At 37.1% G+C, this 17,541-nt stretch overlaps 1 protein-coding gene across 1 annotated transcript in view; it reads right to left on the bottom strand.

Annotated features, from left to right (window-relative positions):
• The window catches only part of DOCK2 (dedicator of cytokinesis 2), a 182,192-nt gene that overhangs the window by 51,236 nt on the left and 113,415 nt on the right, over nt 1–17,541 (bottom strand). Inside the window, exons 28-29 of the mRNA XM_068417297.1 lie at nt 16,812–16,910; nt 15,022–15,116 (exon numbers count right to left, since the gene is read on the bottom strand). Of these exons, the coding sequence (XP_068273398.1) occupies nt 15,022–15,116; nt 16,812–16,910 (194 nt within the window). The remainder of the gene's footprint in view (nt 1–15,021; nt 15,117–16,811; nt 16,911–17,541) is intronic.

The raw sequence follows: 17,541 nt of genomic DNA, 5'->3' as shown, positions 1-17,541 counted from the left end.
TGTTTAGCAGCATCAGAAAAAGCAGTAATTCAACTATTAGAATTATTAACAAAAAATTAAGAGGCCACAGGATATCCATATGTTCCTGTCAAAGGAACGTTGTCTCCTTGTGTTGGATTGTGTGTGGTGTTCTGGTCTCCCATCTCAAATAGATAAACAAATACAAAAAGAAAAAAGAAGAAAACAAGCAACTAAATGTCACGAAGAAATGATCAAACACATTTAATGGATTGTGCCTGAGACCTGGTTTCTTTAGTCAGGGGACACTCCGTGACTGAGGAGGGATACGGTAGAATCCATTAAATCGAAAGTACCGTGGGGATGAGAGACTGAACTCTTCACTGTTTCTCATACAAGCACTGGAGAGCACTGAACAAAATCAGCATGTGCATTCAAAATAAGCAAAGGGAGCGAGTTTTTATGCTGGTCTTGCTCAGCTCTGCAACTCATTTCTACAGGATGCTGTGAATGGCTGAATTTTATACCGGCTCAAAAGTGATTAGACACATCAAAGACAAAAACGAAGGGAGGACTACGGAACGTCATTGGTCACTGGAGGCTGGAGAACACACAAACAGCGTCACTGCTTCCCAGCTCTGTTGTTATGCTGTTCCCTAGGCAGCCGTTTATGAGCCACTACCAGAAACAGAATAGTCAGTGAAACAAATTTTAGTCTCAACACCAAAAAAAATAAATTTGCAAGGGCTAAGTTCAGATTCTTAATGAGAGAGGTAAAACACAAGTCCAGCTTTTGGCAGGCTTGTGACAGGGAATCCTATTTACCCACTAAGCAATAGTCCAAAGAAGCACACTGCTTCATTAGGGCAACAACATGACTGGCTGGATTGAAATCCTTTCTTATGATTATGGTTTTCCACAAGGAAAAAATTCTTTTTTGTGCCCTCTTTTCTCTAAGGAATATCTTTCCATCCATGTAACATTCCTCTGCAATGTTGATGTGATCAAGGAAATAAAGTAATTTATACATGGTGTTATATCTTGTTACACTGTTTTTGGGTTGGTTTGGTTTTTTTTTTTAATGTGATCAGAGGGACGTTACAGATTTAACTACTACAGTAACTGTGCCATTGGCAGGTAATGGACTTCTAAGGGTGCTGTGTTGCTCTGCTGCATCATCCCACACATTCAGACGAGCTTCTTTCCAATGGTCTAAGGCATAGTCTGATCTAGTCTTCTAACACTAGCTCAGCTAATCTTGCCAGCTGAATTAAGGGTCTGATCTGTGAAATGCTGAGTGTCATCAAATCACCTCAAGTTCAAGAAACCTAATTTTGCTCAATACTGTTCTTGCCAGGCTACCACCACTCCCAAACAACCTCTGTATAATCACCGAAATGCCCTGTGCATCCACTGCAATTTTACCCTATGTTGGTCTCAACGGGCTACTGTACTTAACTTTTCAGCCTTTTATGTGATCAACTCTTATTCTGGAAAAAGCGATTTCCCCTGCAAGCTGCCCCACACTACCCACAAGAAAATAAACACATTCTTCCCTAACGCTTCACTCGCACAGGTACATTTATCTCTACAAAACTGCCTGATGCTTGACACAAACAGCTTAAGATTTTGAAAAAAAAAAAAAAAAAAAAAGATTCTAAAAAGAATGGTCTACTTTTGTCAGCACAAAACCCATACACAGCTAGGCAGCATCACGGACACCCACACATTATTCTGTCTGTCAGCAGCCCCATTACTCTTCCGAGCAGGAGTTTTGGGTCAAGGCCTTTCTGGCGTCACGTCTTTTCGGTAGAACTATATTGCTCTAGATTCTCCTTTGATTTACAAAGTACTATTTCATGCCAGCTCATGTAATCAAGTTCTCCAGCTCCAGCTGCTCAGAGAGTAGCATCTCCCTTCCCTCAGAAAGCCTTTGTTGGGGTAGGAGGGGGTGGCCTCTGTTTTTGGGACTTTTTTTAAATCTCCCAACTTCTGTGTATTTACACACTATTCCAGCACCTGCGGCGAAACATGTCACCTAAATACCGTGTTTGGGTAGGATCTGGTATGGTGCTGATCATATCTCTTACATTAATAAACCCCCACACTTTTAGGTACTTTGTCTATTAGCACAAAAATTATTGTGCAAGGCACAGTAGAAATAATCATAACTTAAACATACATGACATTTATTAGTGCAAATCTATTTCATAATATGGACATATGTCTTGTCTGTCATATTTCAAAATTTTGTGAAGAGCTTGTGGTTTAATGTTAGCCATACATAAAAAGCCCCAAGGACACTTGAGAAATACTGAAGTACTTAATGTCCAGTGAAAATTACTTATAATATTAAAAATATTTACAGGATTCTATACAATATAATTATATGTAAGCTATCGTCTGTGACTATCCCATTCATTCTCACAGGTATTTTTATCTGACATACTGGAATGACACACTTGCAGGAAGCATGCAATACTTCCAGGCTGTCAAGTTCCAAATATTTTCATGCATTTGTATTTTGCCTAAAGGGTGTATCTATTTCTGTCATTGAAGTCACTTCGGCAGGAGGTTTGAATTCTATTCCTGGCTCCTGCCAATGCCATGCTGTCCTACCTCCATGATTTCACTTCTATATGCCTCAGCCTCCCCTTTCACCAAAAAGGGCATTAATTAACTAGCCACAAGTATGAAGCTGAATAAATACTTACAAAACATTTTGAAAATAATAGAAAATATAATTGTAATTATTATTGACAGCATATTCCTATTTAAAGAAGTAAACATTGATCCAAGAGGAGAGAGTTAAAGTCATTTGATTGGAGAAGTCGTCATCCCTTACATGATTATTCATAACATCAGTTATCAATTATAACTGACATAATGGAGAAGATGCAGCTAGAAAAGAGATGGTAAAAAATTGTGCCCCAGAACAGCTCAGAAAAACACAGTATGTACTGTCTGACTTCAGAAGTTACTGAGAAAAGTTACGGAAAGGGATTATCTTGTCAGTTTAAAATAACTTAATTCCCCTTGCTTCTGTAACAGATCAGTGGAGCTTACCTTTTCTCTGATCTTGGGAACTGCTGCTCAGTTTTGCTTTGCAAGTTTAGACTGACCCAGACTGACCAAAGGACAGGATCTTGATTTCTCCCACAGATAATGTCATCAGGTGTTTTTTTCTGTGTAATGTTCTCCTCTTGTCACATTTCCCCTTAATTTTAACCATCACACAAGGCTACAAATCTGTTCTTTCAGGTGTTTAGTTGTGGTAACTTTTCTACAGTTACTTTCAAAATGAGGCTTGAAAGCAAACCCAATGAATAGAATCCTGTGCAACTGTACTTAGTTTCAAATACTTAGATGTACGTTCTAAATAGAGATAAATCAGTACTGTAAGTAACATATAGAAATAATTTAAGACAGATAAAGCTGAAAATTTTTAAGTCATCCAAAGATAAAAATTTGATTTCAAACTGATTCTCTCTCAGACAAAATAAAACAGAGGGGCTGAGATGGAGCAAAGAAATAATTTTGTATTCATAAACAACATGTTGTTAATCAAAGTAGGATTTCAAGGGTATTCCTTAGAAGATGATGACTCTCTATTTAAATAGGTAAAATAGGTCTGCACATTGTCCTTGCTTTTGAAATGCAAATAGGTGATAAACCTAAACTATAGATCTGGAACTCCAAGTTATTTTTAGCAAACAAGTTAGAATTAGTGCATCAGCTCCTTGCAGCATAAAACAGAGAGATGATTACAGGAAAAAAAACCAAATCACCAAACCCAACAACAAATCCCACCTTAAATTGGCATTGCCTGTTCGTAGGTGGCTTTGCAAAAGCTGGCCTTTTTCTGCACCTAGTTTCAGACACAGAACACTTCTGGGGCCCTGGCAAAGGTGCCTAAACCAGGTACAGAATTATAAACCTTTCCAAAATCATTAATTGACCTTTCCTCAGACTCTTACATGTGAATTCTTTTAAAGCAGTGATACAACAGCAGTGAGATGCTCTTCAATGTCTTTTCAGGTTCACGGGAATCTAAAATTTGGGAGTTCACTGCTTCACCTTTGAGATGAATAATCCAGATACTGAGATGAAGGCTGAGTTCATTCACTTCGGTATTTATGAGCATCAACTCAAACTCATGTTTAATATGACTTCTAAAGCTGTGATTACACTGATGTAGTGACAGGTGGAAAAAATCAATCAAGTACAAACTTCTACTGGATAATCAGACACAGAAAAATAGAGATAAGCTTTAAAAGAATATTATTTCCTGTGTCATTGTGAAAGCTCTTACTGAAAGAAACCATTAAGATGCTGGAATATATGTTTTTTAAAAATCACATTTGAAAATCAATGAAGGAGTTACACTAACTTCAGTTTGGCAGGTGTTTTTTTGTAATCCCCAAAGGCTGATCAATCAGCACTTTCATCAGTGAATCCTCTACTTGAGCAGATGAGGAATATGAGGGGAATTCTTTCAAAGCCTAGGAGATGCATTGGCTATTATTTTGAAGACCTTTTCTAAGTTCTGATAGACATGGCCTTGCTAGTTTGCCAACTACATGAAATCTGGAGTAGGGAATAGCAGAACTGAAGTAACACTCCCACATAATTTAGGTTGACTCCTAAATTTAGTAGCATCCTCATAAAATGCTTTGCAGAAGACACCTGATAGGTATTTTTAACATGAAGCAAGCACAAATGAAAAGCAGCTAAAGTCAACTGATGCTCTTGTAGGCTGCTCTTGTAGGCTTCTGTCATTTTTCCTCTTCCTTCTTGTGTGCACAGGTAGAAGGCAGCATGTCAAATAAAGAAGAGACTAACAAAGCAGGTCAGACCCAATCCCAAATGCTCATCATCGTCAATGACTGAAATAGTGATCAGTAATTATAAACTAAACCTGGAAGCTACAAAATACACAGAAGAGAGAACAGACAAGCAATCAGTGTGATAGAAGAGATCAAAAATACACATTTACTGTTTCAGTGACCAAAACAGAGCAGCAGGAGAAAGCCCAAGAAAGCAGGTGAAAAGATAATAACAGATATCTCTACAAAGCAACAGCAGAAATTATCTCCTAATAACTTGGCAAGCTATCATTGATTTAGAAAGGAAGGACAATGCAAGACGGAAACACTATTTAAAACCTTGTAGCTACGTGAAACCTGGTTATTAAGAGCACAATAATGGCAACACTTAGGAAGCAATCCACTTCCATGGTAACTAGAAAAAATGGCTAGTGGTGCAAAGGAAGTAGCATAATTTAATCATATTTCTCCCTTGTGCCACCTCAGTATCACTACAGACTGAATAATAATTTTTTGTACCCGTCAGATTGAATTCTAATGGTAAAGCAATTGTCATTTTCCTATATTTTTTTTCACTGTATGGCAAGAGAGTCTATCCAAATAGCACAGTCAGAAAATAACTGCTTTAAAATAACTGGTATCCAGCTTCTCTTGTTTCAATTATAAATTGTTATGTACAACTCATTTTCTTTATTAGTATGATTTGAAAATTTACCTTGAATAGCTATGCCAAGCACACAAAAATAATACATGCCATAATGTATCAGAATTAATTTGACAGCAGTACAAAAGCAACACCTAGAGAAAGACAAGAATGAGCGATTGCTTTGATGCTATACAAGCGAAGGTTCCATCTGAGATCTCTTGACTTTGCCAACAGCCTCTTTGTATGTAGCTTTTCCTTCAACATCTACTTACAGTATGCTTTAAAGACTGCTTATCTCCCGTTTAGAAATCAAAATACATTTTCAAAACTGCACATTAGGTACATATTTATGCCAAACTCTCGAAAATGTGACGTTTAGCATGCTTTAAGAAACTGCACATCTTGACATCTAAGCGTACAAAAAGCTGTCATAGTGGACTGATATAAGTAACTTAAGTTTGAAAGGTATTTTCAGTAATTTTCCTTATATTGTGAGTATCTTCTCACTTCAGTCTCCTTTTTTGTGCATTCCAGCTAATTGTTTGCAGAGTAGAAATATTTTTAATTAAAAAAAAAAAAATCACATGGTGTATTTGGTGCTAGATCAAGTCTGGAAATAAGTACAAAGCTGAAACCCTGTTAGTGTACACGAATGTAACGACTTAACATGGTTATATCAAGATGTCATACACTAATGAAAGCTCTCGTGGCCTTCACTTTTGAAGGAAGTCTGAACTGATATTGTGAAATTACTTCTCCATTCTTCCCCTGATTTTATTTTTCATCTTTTGACACTAATTTACTCTTGCTGTAATATTAGATATATAGAAATAAAGACTAAATGATATGTACAAAGAATAGTGCAGAGGTGGTACTTTGGTAAACATATTTTCACGGATGTTTCTAGGGCCTATTTCTAGAAATACTTTTATTATTTCACACGTCAAAGGATTAAAAATGGAGAATTGCATGAAACTAATGGATAACGGTGGACATTATTTACTTTCAGGGAAGCCTGGCTTTTTCTGAAGCTAAGAATACGATCTGTAACCACAGGTACAGACCACTATGCATCTGCCTCTTGTCTAATTGCTGCTCACTTGAGCTTAGTACTTTATGGCCAAAACTGTATCAATACAGAATTTACACTGAATCAGCAGATTGTGTCTTTAAAAAAAGATGTTTACGCAGCAAATGTATAATACACCAGCAGGGTTATTTTGTGATGTTGCTGTTTAAAAGTATGAAAATAACTGTTCACAGTAATGTTAAATATGAGAAAATTGTATCTATTTAATTTCCTGAAAATCTCTTAAGATATGAAGTGCTGGCCAAAGTTACTCATCAGAAAGGGGAACACAAAGATTGCTCAATAGTGTTTACAACACCTGATGAAAATTATGAATACTGAATTTGTATTTTCAGTCTTTTCTGTAGTGACAGATTTAGAACAGTTTATGAGGGTAATCTCTTCATTATTTTTTTACTCATTTACACATACGTTCTACAGTGTGGAAAATACTACTCATTGCCTTAATCCCCAAATGTTTTACTGAAATTAAAATACCTGAAAACATACAAAAAATATTTTGTAACAGGCCACACAGCAAAGAACCTTAGAGATTCCTAAATGCAAGTCAAAGTGGCATCTGGAACCGTAACAGTTTATCTTAATGACTTTCTGAAAACACCAAACTAACAAGTTGTTTCTCTGTGTTGAGTTGTTCTCTCCACTGAAGACTTTGCTTTTAGTTCAGGAGACCTCATACACTAGAAGCAGGAGCATCCTAGCAGTCGATACCAAGAAAGATGAGATACTCTGCAGTGGGAGCGGGAAGGAGACATCTCTCAGCATGTTTTCTCTCTGCATTTTAGATAAAAGACTAAATGACTGCAGTCAAAATGTAATGGGAACCCACTGTGTGCTGCGACCATGATAGGCAATAGCCTGTCTTGCCGAGCAGATGATCTGCTGCAGCCACCACGTAATTAAGTGTTTAGATTCTTGATAAGCAGATAGTTCGACAACATGGGTAACAATGAGCAACATGCAGAGTTAGTGCAGAATAAGCATCTTGTAGTATTTGGTGCAAGTGATTGAAAAGTAGGGTTACATCAGGCGCAACCAGGCTCAAACACCTACAGATGGAAGAGAGGTTCTCTGCTAGGCTTGTAACTGACAGCAAAGCATTAAATGACTCAGTCAGACGTATCAGCGACAGCTGGAAGCGTAACCCTCCATGGAAGTAAATTTACAACCCACAGTGAAACAACTGCCTCTCCTCTTTATCTGCCTTATTCCATTTTCCCAGGACTAACCTTCTGCCACTTGCCCTATTACAAGTACTAACTGTTGTAGGGACTGCGAAAGACAACTAGGAAACAGAGTTACTTAGATTTCATGGAAAGGAGATACAAATCTGAGAACTCTGAGACACTGAAACACCCCAGCAAGAAAAATAATAAATAGATAAAGTAGATGTCCTTTGCCTCTGAAAGGGACTTTATATTAATAGGGAAACTGCACTTCAGCAAGGACATTTCTAGTCTCACAGCAAAACCAAACTGTCCAAGGACACCTGTTATTACTGTACGTGATGAAAGCAGTGACAGAACAGTACAAACTGTTTGAACCTGTTACAATACTTCATTTACCCTTTTGTGCATGTGTGCATAAAGGAATATTTTCACTAGACATTTACAGTTGTTGCTTAAAATACTTTTTCATATATTAAAATTACAAAGTTCTGCAATATGCCATAACCTATGTGTAAATGCATTCTGACCCCCTGAAAATTCAAGCCCTTAAGAAAAACAACTGCATTTCTGTCAAGTACGCTTAGGCCAGTCAAGAGTCGCCAGAGGAAAACAAGATCAAAGGAGTTACTTGTACACAACAGATCCGCCTTCTAAATTCTGCCTTATTTGTGCAAAATAAACTGCAACACCATCATCCAACCTTAGTTACATAAATGAATCTTAACTCCCAATACATCTGTGAAAAACAACAGTAAAACTAATCTAAACTACTTGTATTTTTTTTTCCTCTTAGGAATAAATAAATAAATGCCCCTTTTTATTCTCTGCAAGACAAATAATGAGCCAGGCAATGTTTTAAGCAAACTGTTAAAGCATAGCCGGATAGAATAAATCTGACTTTTCTTCTATATTTCCTATGAGACCAGAACGACTTCATATTAATAATCAAAGAACTGAAGTTCAGGAGGATTTTTTTCCTATTTTTATAATTGAAACGGTATTCTTGATTTTAAAATCTCTCCACAATTTTTATAAATCGAACAGCATATTACAGCACCAGCTGGAGTAAAGTATAACACGTACCCTTATCAACTGAACTTGTGTGCCTTGTATATGGCCAGATCCATTAGTGTCTGTGAACAGTCACAATACCCACTGACATCAATACACATTGTGTATCAAATATCACAGTATAGCACAGTATCAAATATTTCTAAAACATGAAAATATGACAAGCTTTCATTTCCACAAATAGACAGGTGGAACACTGAGAAGTCATTCTAATATTTGAATTAATTTGGTGTTTTTCTCCCTTCCAACTTGAGATATTCTATGATTCTATGAAATCCAGTGAGTTGGTAGTAGCAATATAGTTTGTAGCATCTCTCCCATAAATAGTTAAGCTTCTGGCTTGAAAAAGGCATATTTCCCTACTTTCTGCCACCTGTGTTCAGTTTCCCTTCTCTCCTAAATTATTATACATACCATTCTTGAATAATACGCTTAAATTGTGACTACCAGCTGTTCAGGTTTTCTCTTTAGAAAATTTAAAAGAAAACGCAGTCCAGCAGCCACTGAATTTGTCATGTGTGCTTATTACTTAAAGATTGGGACTACAATGTTAAAAATGCCATCTCATAATGCACAAAGCAACTTTTTGTCAAGTTCCACAGGACAATACTATAAGCAGCTACTTCTTCTGACAAGGCTTTTTTATTCAACTGTAGAGTTGTTCAGAAATATGCATAAGTGTGCAAAACATGTTTTTCAGAAGTCATGTTTAACAGGCATTCACAGATGATCTATGAAAAAACTCAGGTCTGGAGTCCCTACTGTCCCTTTCTTAAAAAGAAATCCCTACGGTCCCTTGCTAGGTGATGAACAGGAACTCATTCTGCCTCATTTGGCTGGTTGGCCAGGACCTGATGATACCAACAGAATCTACAGTTCCTGACAGTCTGAGAAATGGCAAAGTACTTTGGGATGCAGGTGGCACTGATTCGAAGCCATAATAAGATTTTGCCAAATTAATAATGCTGCTACAACATGTGAGCTACATGAGAACGAGGTCTTGAGGGGGTTACAAAGCAGTTCATCAGCAAATAAGCAGCTATTTTTAGTATGTATAATGAAAGAAAACTGGCAACATTTCCAGCTGTTTTGCCAAATACCTATAACTAAACCTTTCAAGTTAGACTTAAAAAGGGCTGGGGAACACTTGACTCGAACAGACGTCTGAAAACACTCAGATATACAGGTAATGGAAACATATTTTAGAAAAAGCCTAACCATACTGGTGTTAGAAAATACCCTACAGTGTTATCTCACATGAGTTTTTCAGCAAATAGGATCTGACCTTGAAATATGAGAAACTGTTTCCTTTTATTTTTAAATACCTAAATACGCCAACAAGGTTCAGAAAAAAACTCAAACGGCACACAAGCAATGGAAATGCTTACTAAGCCTCTTCAGACTGGACACCAACCAAAACTGATTCCAGGTAGTAATTATAACATCAAGTACTTTCAAACTCTGTCTGAGCAATTACCATTTCAAAGTCCAGAGGAACAGAAGGGAGGGATGTGAATACTTCCCTTTTGTTGCTTAACCCCCCTCACCATTTCTTTTATTCAGCGAATCTGACTCCCTGTGCACTTCATTTTGACAATAAGGTACAGGAATTTCCTGGGAGGAATTATGTGCCTCTAAATTAAAATTATGAATAGCTGAGAGAGAAGCAGACTACATGGTATTACCTAAACCAGCAAAGCATTTCCCCACAAATGCCATGTACCCAGGAATTATTGCTTTTAATAAGCTAATAGCCAATAGTCTAAGTACCATAAGTGGAATAAAGTGCACATACAAGCAGTAGCAACTATTAAGAAGTGTGCAGTAAGCAACCTTCATTAGAACAGAAGTTGATTAAATCTGCCATGGAGGATCACAAAAATAACTCAGATATTATATCCTCATGACCTCACTGAGGATTTCACTATTTCCCAAAGTGTTCTGCCCCATCTAGCATGCCACAAAAAAGTGCTCCTCCCATCTTGCTGTTAATGGAAGAAGGGAAAACAACAGGGGGGGAAAAAGTAGTTCATTCTACTTTTTGATTCTCAGTTGCTAATAGAACACTCCCAGTCCAGTGGGACCAGTACACACAGCCTCTGCCTCCTTCAAATGGGCTTCGGGAATCAGAACATGCTTTGAGAGCAAACAGCACGTTATTTATAATAGTGATTTAAAGTAATTTGAGTTAAATCATTCAGTCCTGATACGGGCAAAGCTTGACTAAGTAAGTTTAGTCAATTCAGCTACTCCCTTTCTTTCAACTCTCCTACAACAGTTTCTCCTGGAAGTGAATGTGACCATTCTCCCTTCCTTGGGACAGAGGCATCTCACTTCCCAGATGGTGCACGCTCTCTTTCATTAAAAAAAAATAATAATAAAAAAAAAATAAAATTCTCCAGGACCTTATAAGACAGCATTCTCTCATTCTTTTTCCCCTTATCTATGCCAGACTCTAACATTTAGTAGAAATATCCCTGATACCATGCATGCACTGTCTGTCTTCATTTATGTATAAGAGTAATTAGAGTGTCCTGCTCATTAGGAACACCTTTTACCCACAAACAGGACCAAACTTGCAGTACTAGTTAAGCTCTTCCTTTTCCTCTGCCAAGTAAATGTACTCTGAATTTATGTTTCTGTACAGCAGCATATCCTACAGCAAAATTCCTGCAGTGCCCACTTTCCCTGCTAGGTACAAAATACAAGAGATCATCTGGGGGAGACTGTCAGGCTTTGCTGAATGCCTGTGGGGAAGAAGTGCCAGCTCCATTCCGCGCCGTTGGCTCCGTTACACAACAGACATGCCTTACAGTCGGTAGCTAATATTTCTGCAAGTTCAGAAAGAGGAGACTCTTAAAGTAAAATACCTCCTTCAGGGTGTAAAAAGGCCTGCATGTAGCCTCCTACTCAGAACAGGTGAATTAAGAATGCAAAACCTGAGCTGTGCTAACACTTTTTGTGGGTTTTTTATTTATTTTCTTCTCTCATTGTTATTGAAAGAGACCCCAGCCTGATCCCGTGTGAGTTTTTCTTTGCTACTTCTATGGTTTGGCATAAAAGATGTTAACAAGACAAATCTAGAAATCTAAATTAGTCTTCAATTGATTTCACAAAACACCCACCCCCTTAAAAAAAACACAAACAAACAAACAAAAACAAACCCAAATTTCTATAAAGACTGATAACAAAAATCCCCTCTCCCAGTTGTTGATATAGCATAAAATTAAGACATGAAAGTAAGATCAATAACTCATTTCCTTGTAATCTTGGTAACAGCAACACAATCAAAGAGTACAAACAGTGCCAAGTCAATTTAGGTAAGCAATGTGTTTACAGAAGCACTGTTAAATAGCTGCTAAACACTTTTTTTTTTTAATACTGACTTTTTTCTTTAAATATTTTCATTTCACCTGTCCAATGCAGGATAAGGTTTAGAGCAACAAAGCCTGCCTGGACCAAATTTTCCCACAAAGTTCAGTCATTAGGAGGCATTATCAACAGAGGTACAGCACCACAAATGAATTTCTGTTGCCAGTAACTGAGGCAATATAGATACTGCCAGGTGAACCCCCAAGCCCCGAAGGGATATTCTTTGAGCAAGGATTGACACTTTCCCCACCCCCACAGAATAAAAAAAAAATCCTATACTTGTGAATAATGCAGATGGTAACAGCATTTGCTAGCTAAGAGAAACAGTTTTCATACGAAAGGTTTGATATGCTTACACACAGTAGAAGACTGTTAGGTTACTTTAGTACTAAGCTGATACTTTTTAAGAGTAATCCTTGCCACATTAAAAACAATTGCAAATTGCAGCAGCAGCAACATAGGAATGTGCACTGAATTAGATTTTACATTTATAGGCCAAACACTGGCTCAGACAGAGAACCAAGTGGGATGAAACTATTATCATTTACAATCTTACCTGGAATGAACACAACCACCAGCATTTATGTATCTGCCCACCTCAGAGGAGGGGTTAGTGATCTCTGTGCATGAACATTAGTGTACATGAGTGACAGAGAGCGAGGTTTAGGCACCTGAGGCCTTATTGCCACCGTCACTACCCACTAGAACCGTAACCCTCGCTTTGAATCATGGAACCCAGAAAAGAAAATGTTTCATCATTCTACTCATCATTCTATTCAAATGTTTCATCATTCTATTCAAATCCTAGATGAAAATGTATCCAATATCAAAATTGGGTTTCATAATGCTGTAAATTTTCTTAGCAAATCTTTTCCTCAGGAAAAGATTACTTTCTAGGAGATTATCAACTTCATTAAGTATCCTCTGTTCTCTCCTTTTCAATATTACAAAACTGGAAGAGTAAATTTACATAACTGTGACATTTCAGATAAACAGCATCAGTGGACTTCTAAGTTAATTGGAACCTATGCATCTTTGAGACTTAATTCTTAGACGGACTTCTAGAAAACTCAATGTTACTGTCATTTCTACAAAACTAAAATAATGGTCGTACAGGTGATCAAAATCCACCTCACCAACAGAAGTCTTGCTCAAAAAAAAGAGCACATTCACTTCATAATCCAATCCAGCCTATAAACTCAAAGTGGCTTTTTGAGAATAAGAAGCAAGAATAAGTTTGGCCCTGAAGGTAACACCCAAATAAATAAATGTAAATGAAGCGATTTTTTCCCCCAAATCCAGATCCCTTTCAGTGAGATTTTTAGCCATGAATTCCACTAAGTATGAAGAGGAAGAAATCTGGCAAATAAAAAAAAATCCACAAGGTAAGGTGCTCACATGCACACAGCTACTTTTTTGTTCAATTCCTTCCACATATGCAGATGGCTTGTAAAACCTCTACATGTTAAATTTTGAGGAAACTCTTCCTCACCTACAAGCTCCACAAATAAACAAATTGAACGAACTAACTTTGTTTAGAGCAGCCATGTGTTTTACTTTGCATTCTCAGTCCAACTCTTCCTTGCTTTCCTCTGTTATAGACTAGAGGCACAAAAATAAAAAAGTCAGTACCTCAGAATGGCTGGGAACAATTATTAGGAAAGAAATCCCCACATAGGCCATCCTGTACCCTATATACTGGCGTCTCCTTGTTGCCAAAAACATTCATTTCTAACTGATGCTCATAATAAACAACAAAACTCACAGCTCAAGGGAAGAACATTTTCTTCCTCTTCAAACAAGCAATATTTCAAAGATACTCTGAAGGAATCCATCACTGATATACTGGCCCAAGCCAGCTGTCTAAAACCGTTATCAATGGTGGAGGTGCACAACGATCATTTCTCTTTTCTTTCCAATTCAGTATCACATGATATGGAAATGATAAATGGAGAAGAGCTCATGTGGCATCACAATCTATTTAATGTGAAATTTCACTTATGCTACTTGCAATCCTAACACCAGTATAACAGTGGTCCTGGGCTTAACACAGGTCAAGAAATACTTTGTTTATCCCACCATCATTTATGGTGACACCAAAACAGTCAGATTATAGCTGTGGGCAAAGGTGTACAATCTGCACAGTTCATGTTCACAAGATATTCCTTCAGTCAATTTTCTAAGAGTAATCAAAGATTTCTTATTAACAGCAAGCTCTCATAGAGCAAACAACAGGGAGCATGATAAATTTCATCATACAAACTTTTGCTTAGATGCCATCTTGATCTATAGAGGCAATATACCTGAATTTGAAGCAATCAATCATGATGCAACCCCAAATGATCTATAGTGTAGCAATATATTTCCTCAATAATGTGAGCTACAGTAAGCACCATGGATCCAACCTCCTCTACAAATAGCGTGTTGCGCTCAAAGGTTTGGTCTTTATCATCATATCTTTTAGCAATCCAAGCAACCATATCAGTTTGGAAAGAAAATTGTGTTTGATAACTCTTGCATCACAATGAACTTGCTGACGTATTAGCGAGGACATTCTAACCCTGTGCAGAAATTGTACATTTAAGGTTCAATGCGCCTTTTACAGGTTGGCTTCTGTTGACTGTCAACACAGAGACCAACTATGTACTTCCACTTTACCGTTAAATACATTTTTTTTCCTTTCCATTGTAAGTGTACTTAAAGCACAGGCAGGTACCTATTTAAGGTATTGTAAGTAAATTACTTCAGATGATGACCTTCTTGGCATTCACCAAACTGGAATCATATAATCATCTTAGACTGCACAGCAAAACTTTTGTAAGATATGAAATGAGTTCACTTTTCACAAGCACATGGAACGTGAGCACTGATCCTCCCGCCCCATTTTACCTGTTCTGCACCATGCTCATTGCCATCCAGTCTGAAGGGTAAACATTCTTTCCAATGAGATCTTTGAACATTATGAATGTTTCCATCAAGAAGTCCTAGAACAACAAAATACAGTAAGTCTGTCACTGTGTAACACAAAGTTTAAGTGTTCTTGCTGTGATTAATGGATGGAGGGCTCCACTTTGCTCCCAGTGAAGTCAACGGAAAAATTGCTGGTGATATCAGTAAGCCCAAGACTGGAACTGAAGCCCTGTAAAACAGCAGTCTCAGATTCCAAATGAAAGCTAAAAGTCATTACATTGGGCTCTTCAGAAAAGATAAGCCATAAAGGAACGGAAAGAAAAAGTTATTGTACTTGGGAGTAGAGCTGTTAAATTTTTTATTAATTAGCAAAAGAGTCTCACTATGCATAAAGAATTAATAGATTTGAAAAATATAGGATTTTTTTATTTAGTCCATTTAATCCAAATTTAGTATTCAAAATTACAAATTGAAGGCACTGAGAGAAAGTTTTCAAATAAACCAAACACTATTTCTTTCCTAGAAGTATTTAGAGTATTCACTGTATAATGAACTTAAATACAATTAACATAATCATTTCAGGTCTGTTTCATGTACAGCACATATATGCGGTTTTACCCTTGAACTTCTGAGCACGTCACCCAGCAGTCTGCGAGACTAACAAGCTGAAATGTCATCGTCTATTACCAAAACCTCACAAGCAGCTCTCTGCGAAGTCTGTACTCTTTCTTGTCATATTACTTACAGAGAACCAAGTGAACCATAGCTCTCAACAGCATTATTTGAAAACAAATCTGTCATCTTCACTTACATAAACTTACGGTATGGAAAAAAAGGAGACAACAAACCAATGCCTTTAAAAACAGCAAACCCCATTGAACATATTGATATCTTGTCTTTTTTATTTTTTCCCTCTGCAGAACTATTCAAATAGTTTAAGGATTACTAAAACTTCTAGGGCCAAGTACCCAAACTGCTTAGAAGCTGAAATTATGTTAAAATACTGTTACATTTTCAAGTAAAGTAAAGCACATGAAGAATTGCCAAAGCTACCCAAGATCTGTTAGCGTTTCAGTTATGGCAACACTCTGACTTTAAGAAAGAAAGGAAAACGAACAAATCTCGCCAACTGAAAATATTACCTCCATGCACAAACCGCAGATGGCGTAATCAAAACCTCTGCCAATACCCAGACTTATTTCAGAGTTGTGTCAGGAGTATAAAAGAACCGACACAGGACTAGTGAAACCTTCTAGAACATAATGACCAGTGGTACAAACTGGAATATACCCCAAGTATCATTAAATTATGCCAGAAACAACTGGAATAAAAAGATACGTTGCAAGAACAAGGCATTTACTGCAGTTAGCATACAACATTATGTGGACCGGGAGTAGATTCAATACTTGAAATGAAAAGTAGAAATGGATCACTGTGTGCAAAGTGAGGAGGGAGGGTTCAAATAGTTGAGGGTTGGTTTTGGTGTGGGTTTTTCTTCTACTCAGAACAGTATAACACAAAGATCCCATTACTTATTCTTGATTATTACATTACCACCTTGGTGCTAGGGTCAACAACAGTGACATTTATGTCTTTCCAAATTTCTGATTACAGTATTGTCCAAGGTCACCATTAGAAGAGGGAGGCAACACAATGACATAGAGGCAGAAAACATACAGAAACAGACTTCATGCTAGGAAGAATCAGATTTTTCACAGGAAATAAAATACTTGAATTACTTATCACCTCCATGATTATTTTGTACTCACCACTAGTTCTGAACTTGTCTGAAAAGTTTCAATGTAAACTGAATAATGTTGGTCATTCATCTGGTTTAAGATCGCTGTCATGCATGCCACAAAGTGACTCTGAAAGAAAACCAGACAGAAATCAACACAGGCAGATTGCTTAGGATACTGGATTGTATTCTTTCTAAAGTTGAACTACTCTAGATGCCTCGTAAATCCTTTAATGTCTGTAAAAATAAAACAATATTCAAGGCTTTTGCAAGCCCAGATGAAAGAAACATACTAAGAACTCGAAAAGGATAATTCAAAAGCTACCCTGGCAAGGGGTAGGCTCTGGTGAGAAAGTTGCTTCATTTATGAAACTCCACATAGAAACACACATTGTGACTAGAACACTTTGTATACAAAGTACAACTCAATTTTACCTGAAGACTCCTAAAAGGCATGTGATGTTGCCTAGGATTCTTTTATTAGGAATTCATATGAAGAAAATATATTAGCACCAAAATTTTCTAATCATTCTAGAAATACAGGCTATTCACAGGAAGAAATATTGCAAGAAAGGATATTTTTTTACATTCTGCAGGCATTTAAGTAGCTATTACAGAACTCCATAAAACTTCTATAGAATACTATTACTTTCATCTCTCAAAACTTCTTTCAAACTTCCTCAAAAGAAAATATTTTATGTTTCTCAATTCCTAAAGCAGAAATGATGAGAGATATAAAGTGATTTATAATCCCAGGTTTT

The sequence above is a fragment of the Nyctibius grandis genome, chromosome 22, assembly GCF_013368605.1.
Source record: "Nyctibius grandis isolate bNycGra1 chromosome 22, bNycGra1.pri, whole genome shotgun sequence".
NCBI classification, from domain to species: domain Eukaryota; kingdom Metazoa; phylum Chordata; class Aves; order Nyctibiiformes; family Nyctibiidae; genus Nyctibius; species Nyctibius grandis.
Note: the sequence above shows the minus strand (reverse complement) of the source record. Positions and strands in the feature narration are given on the sequence as shown.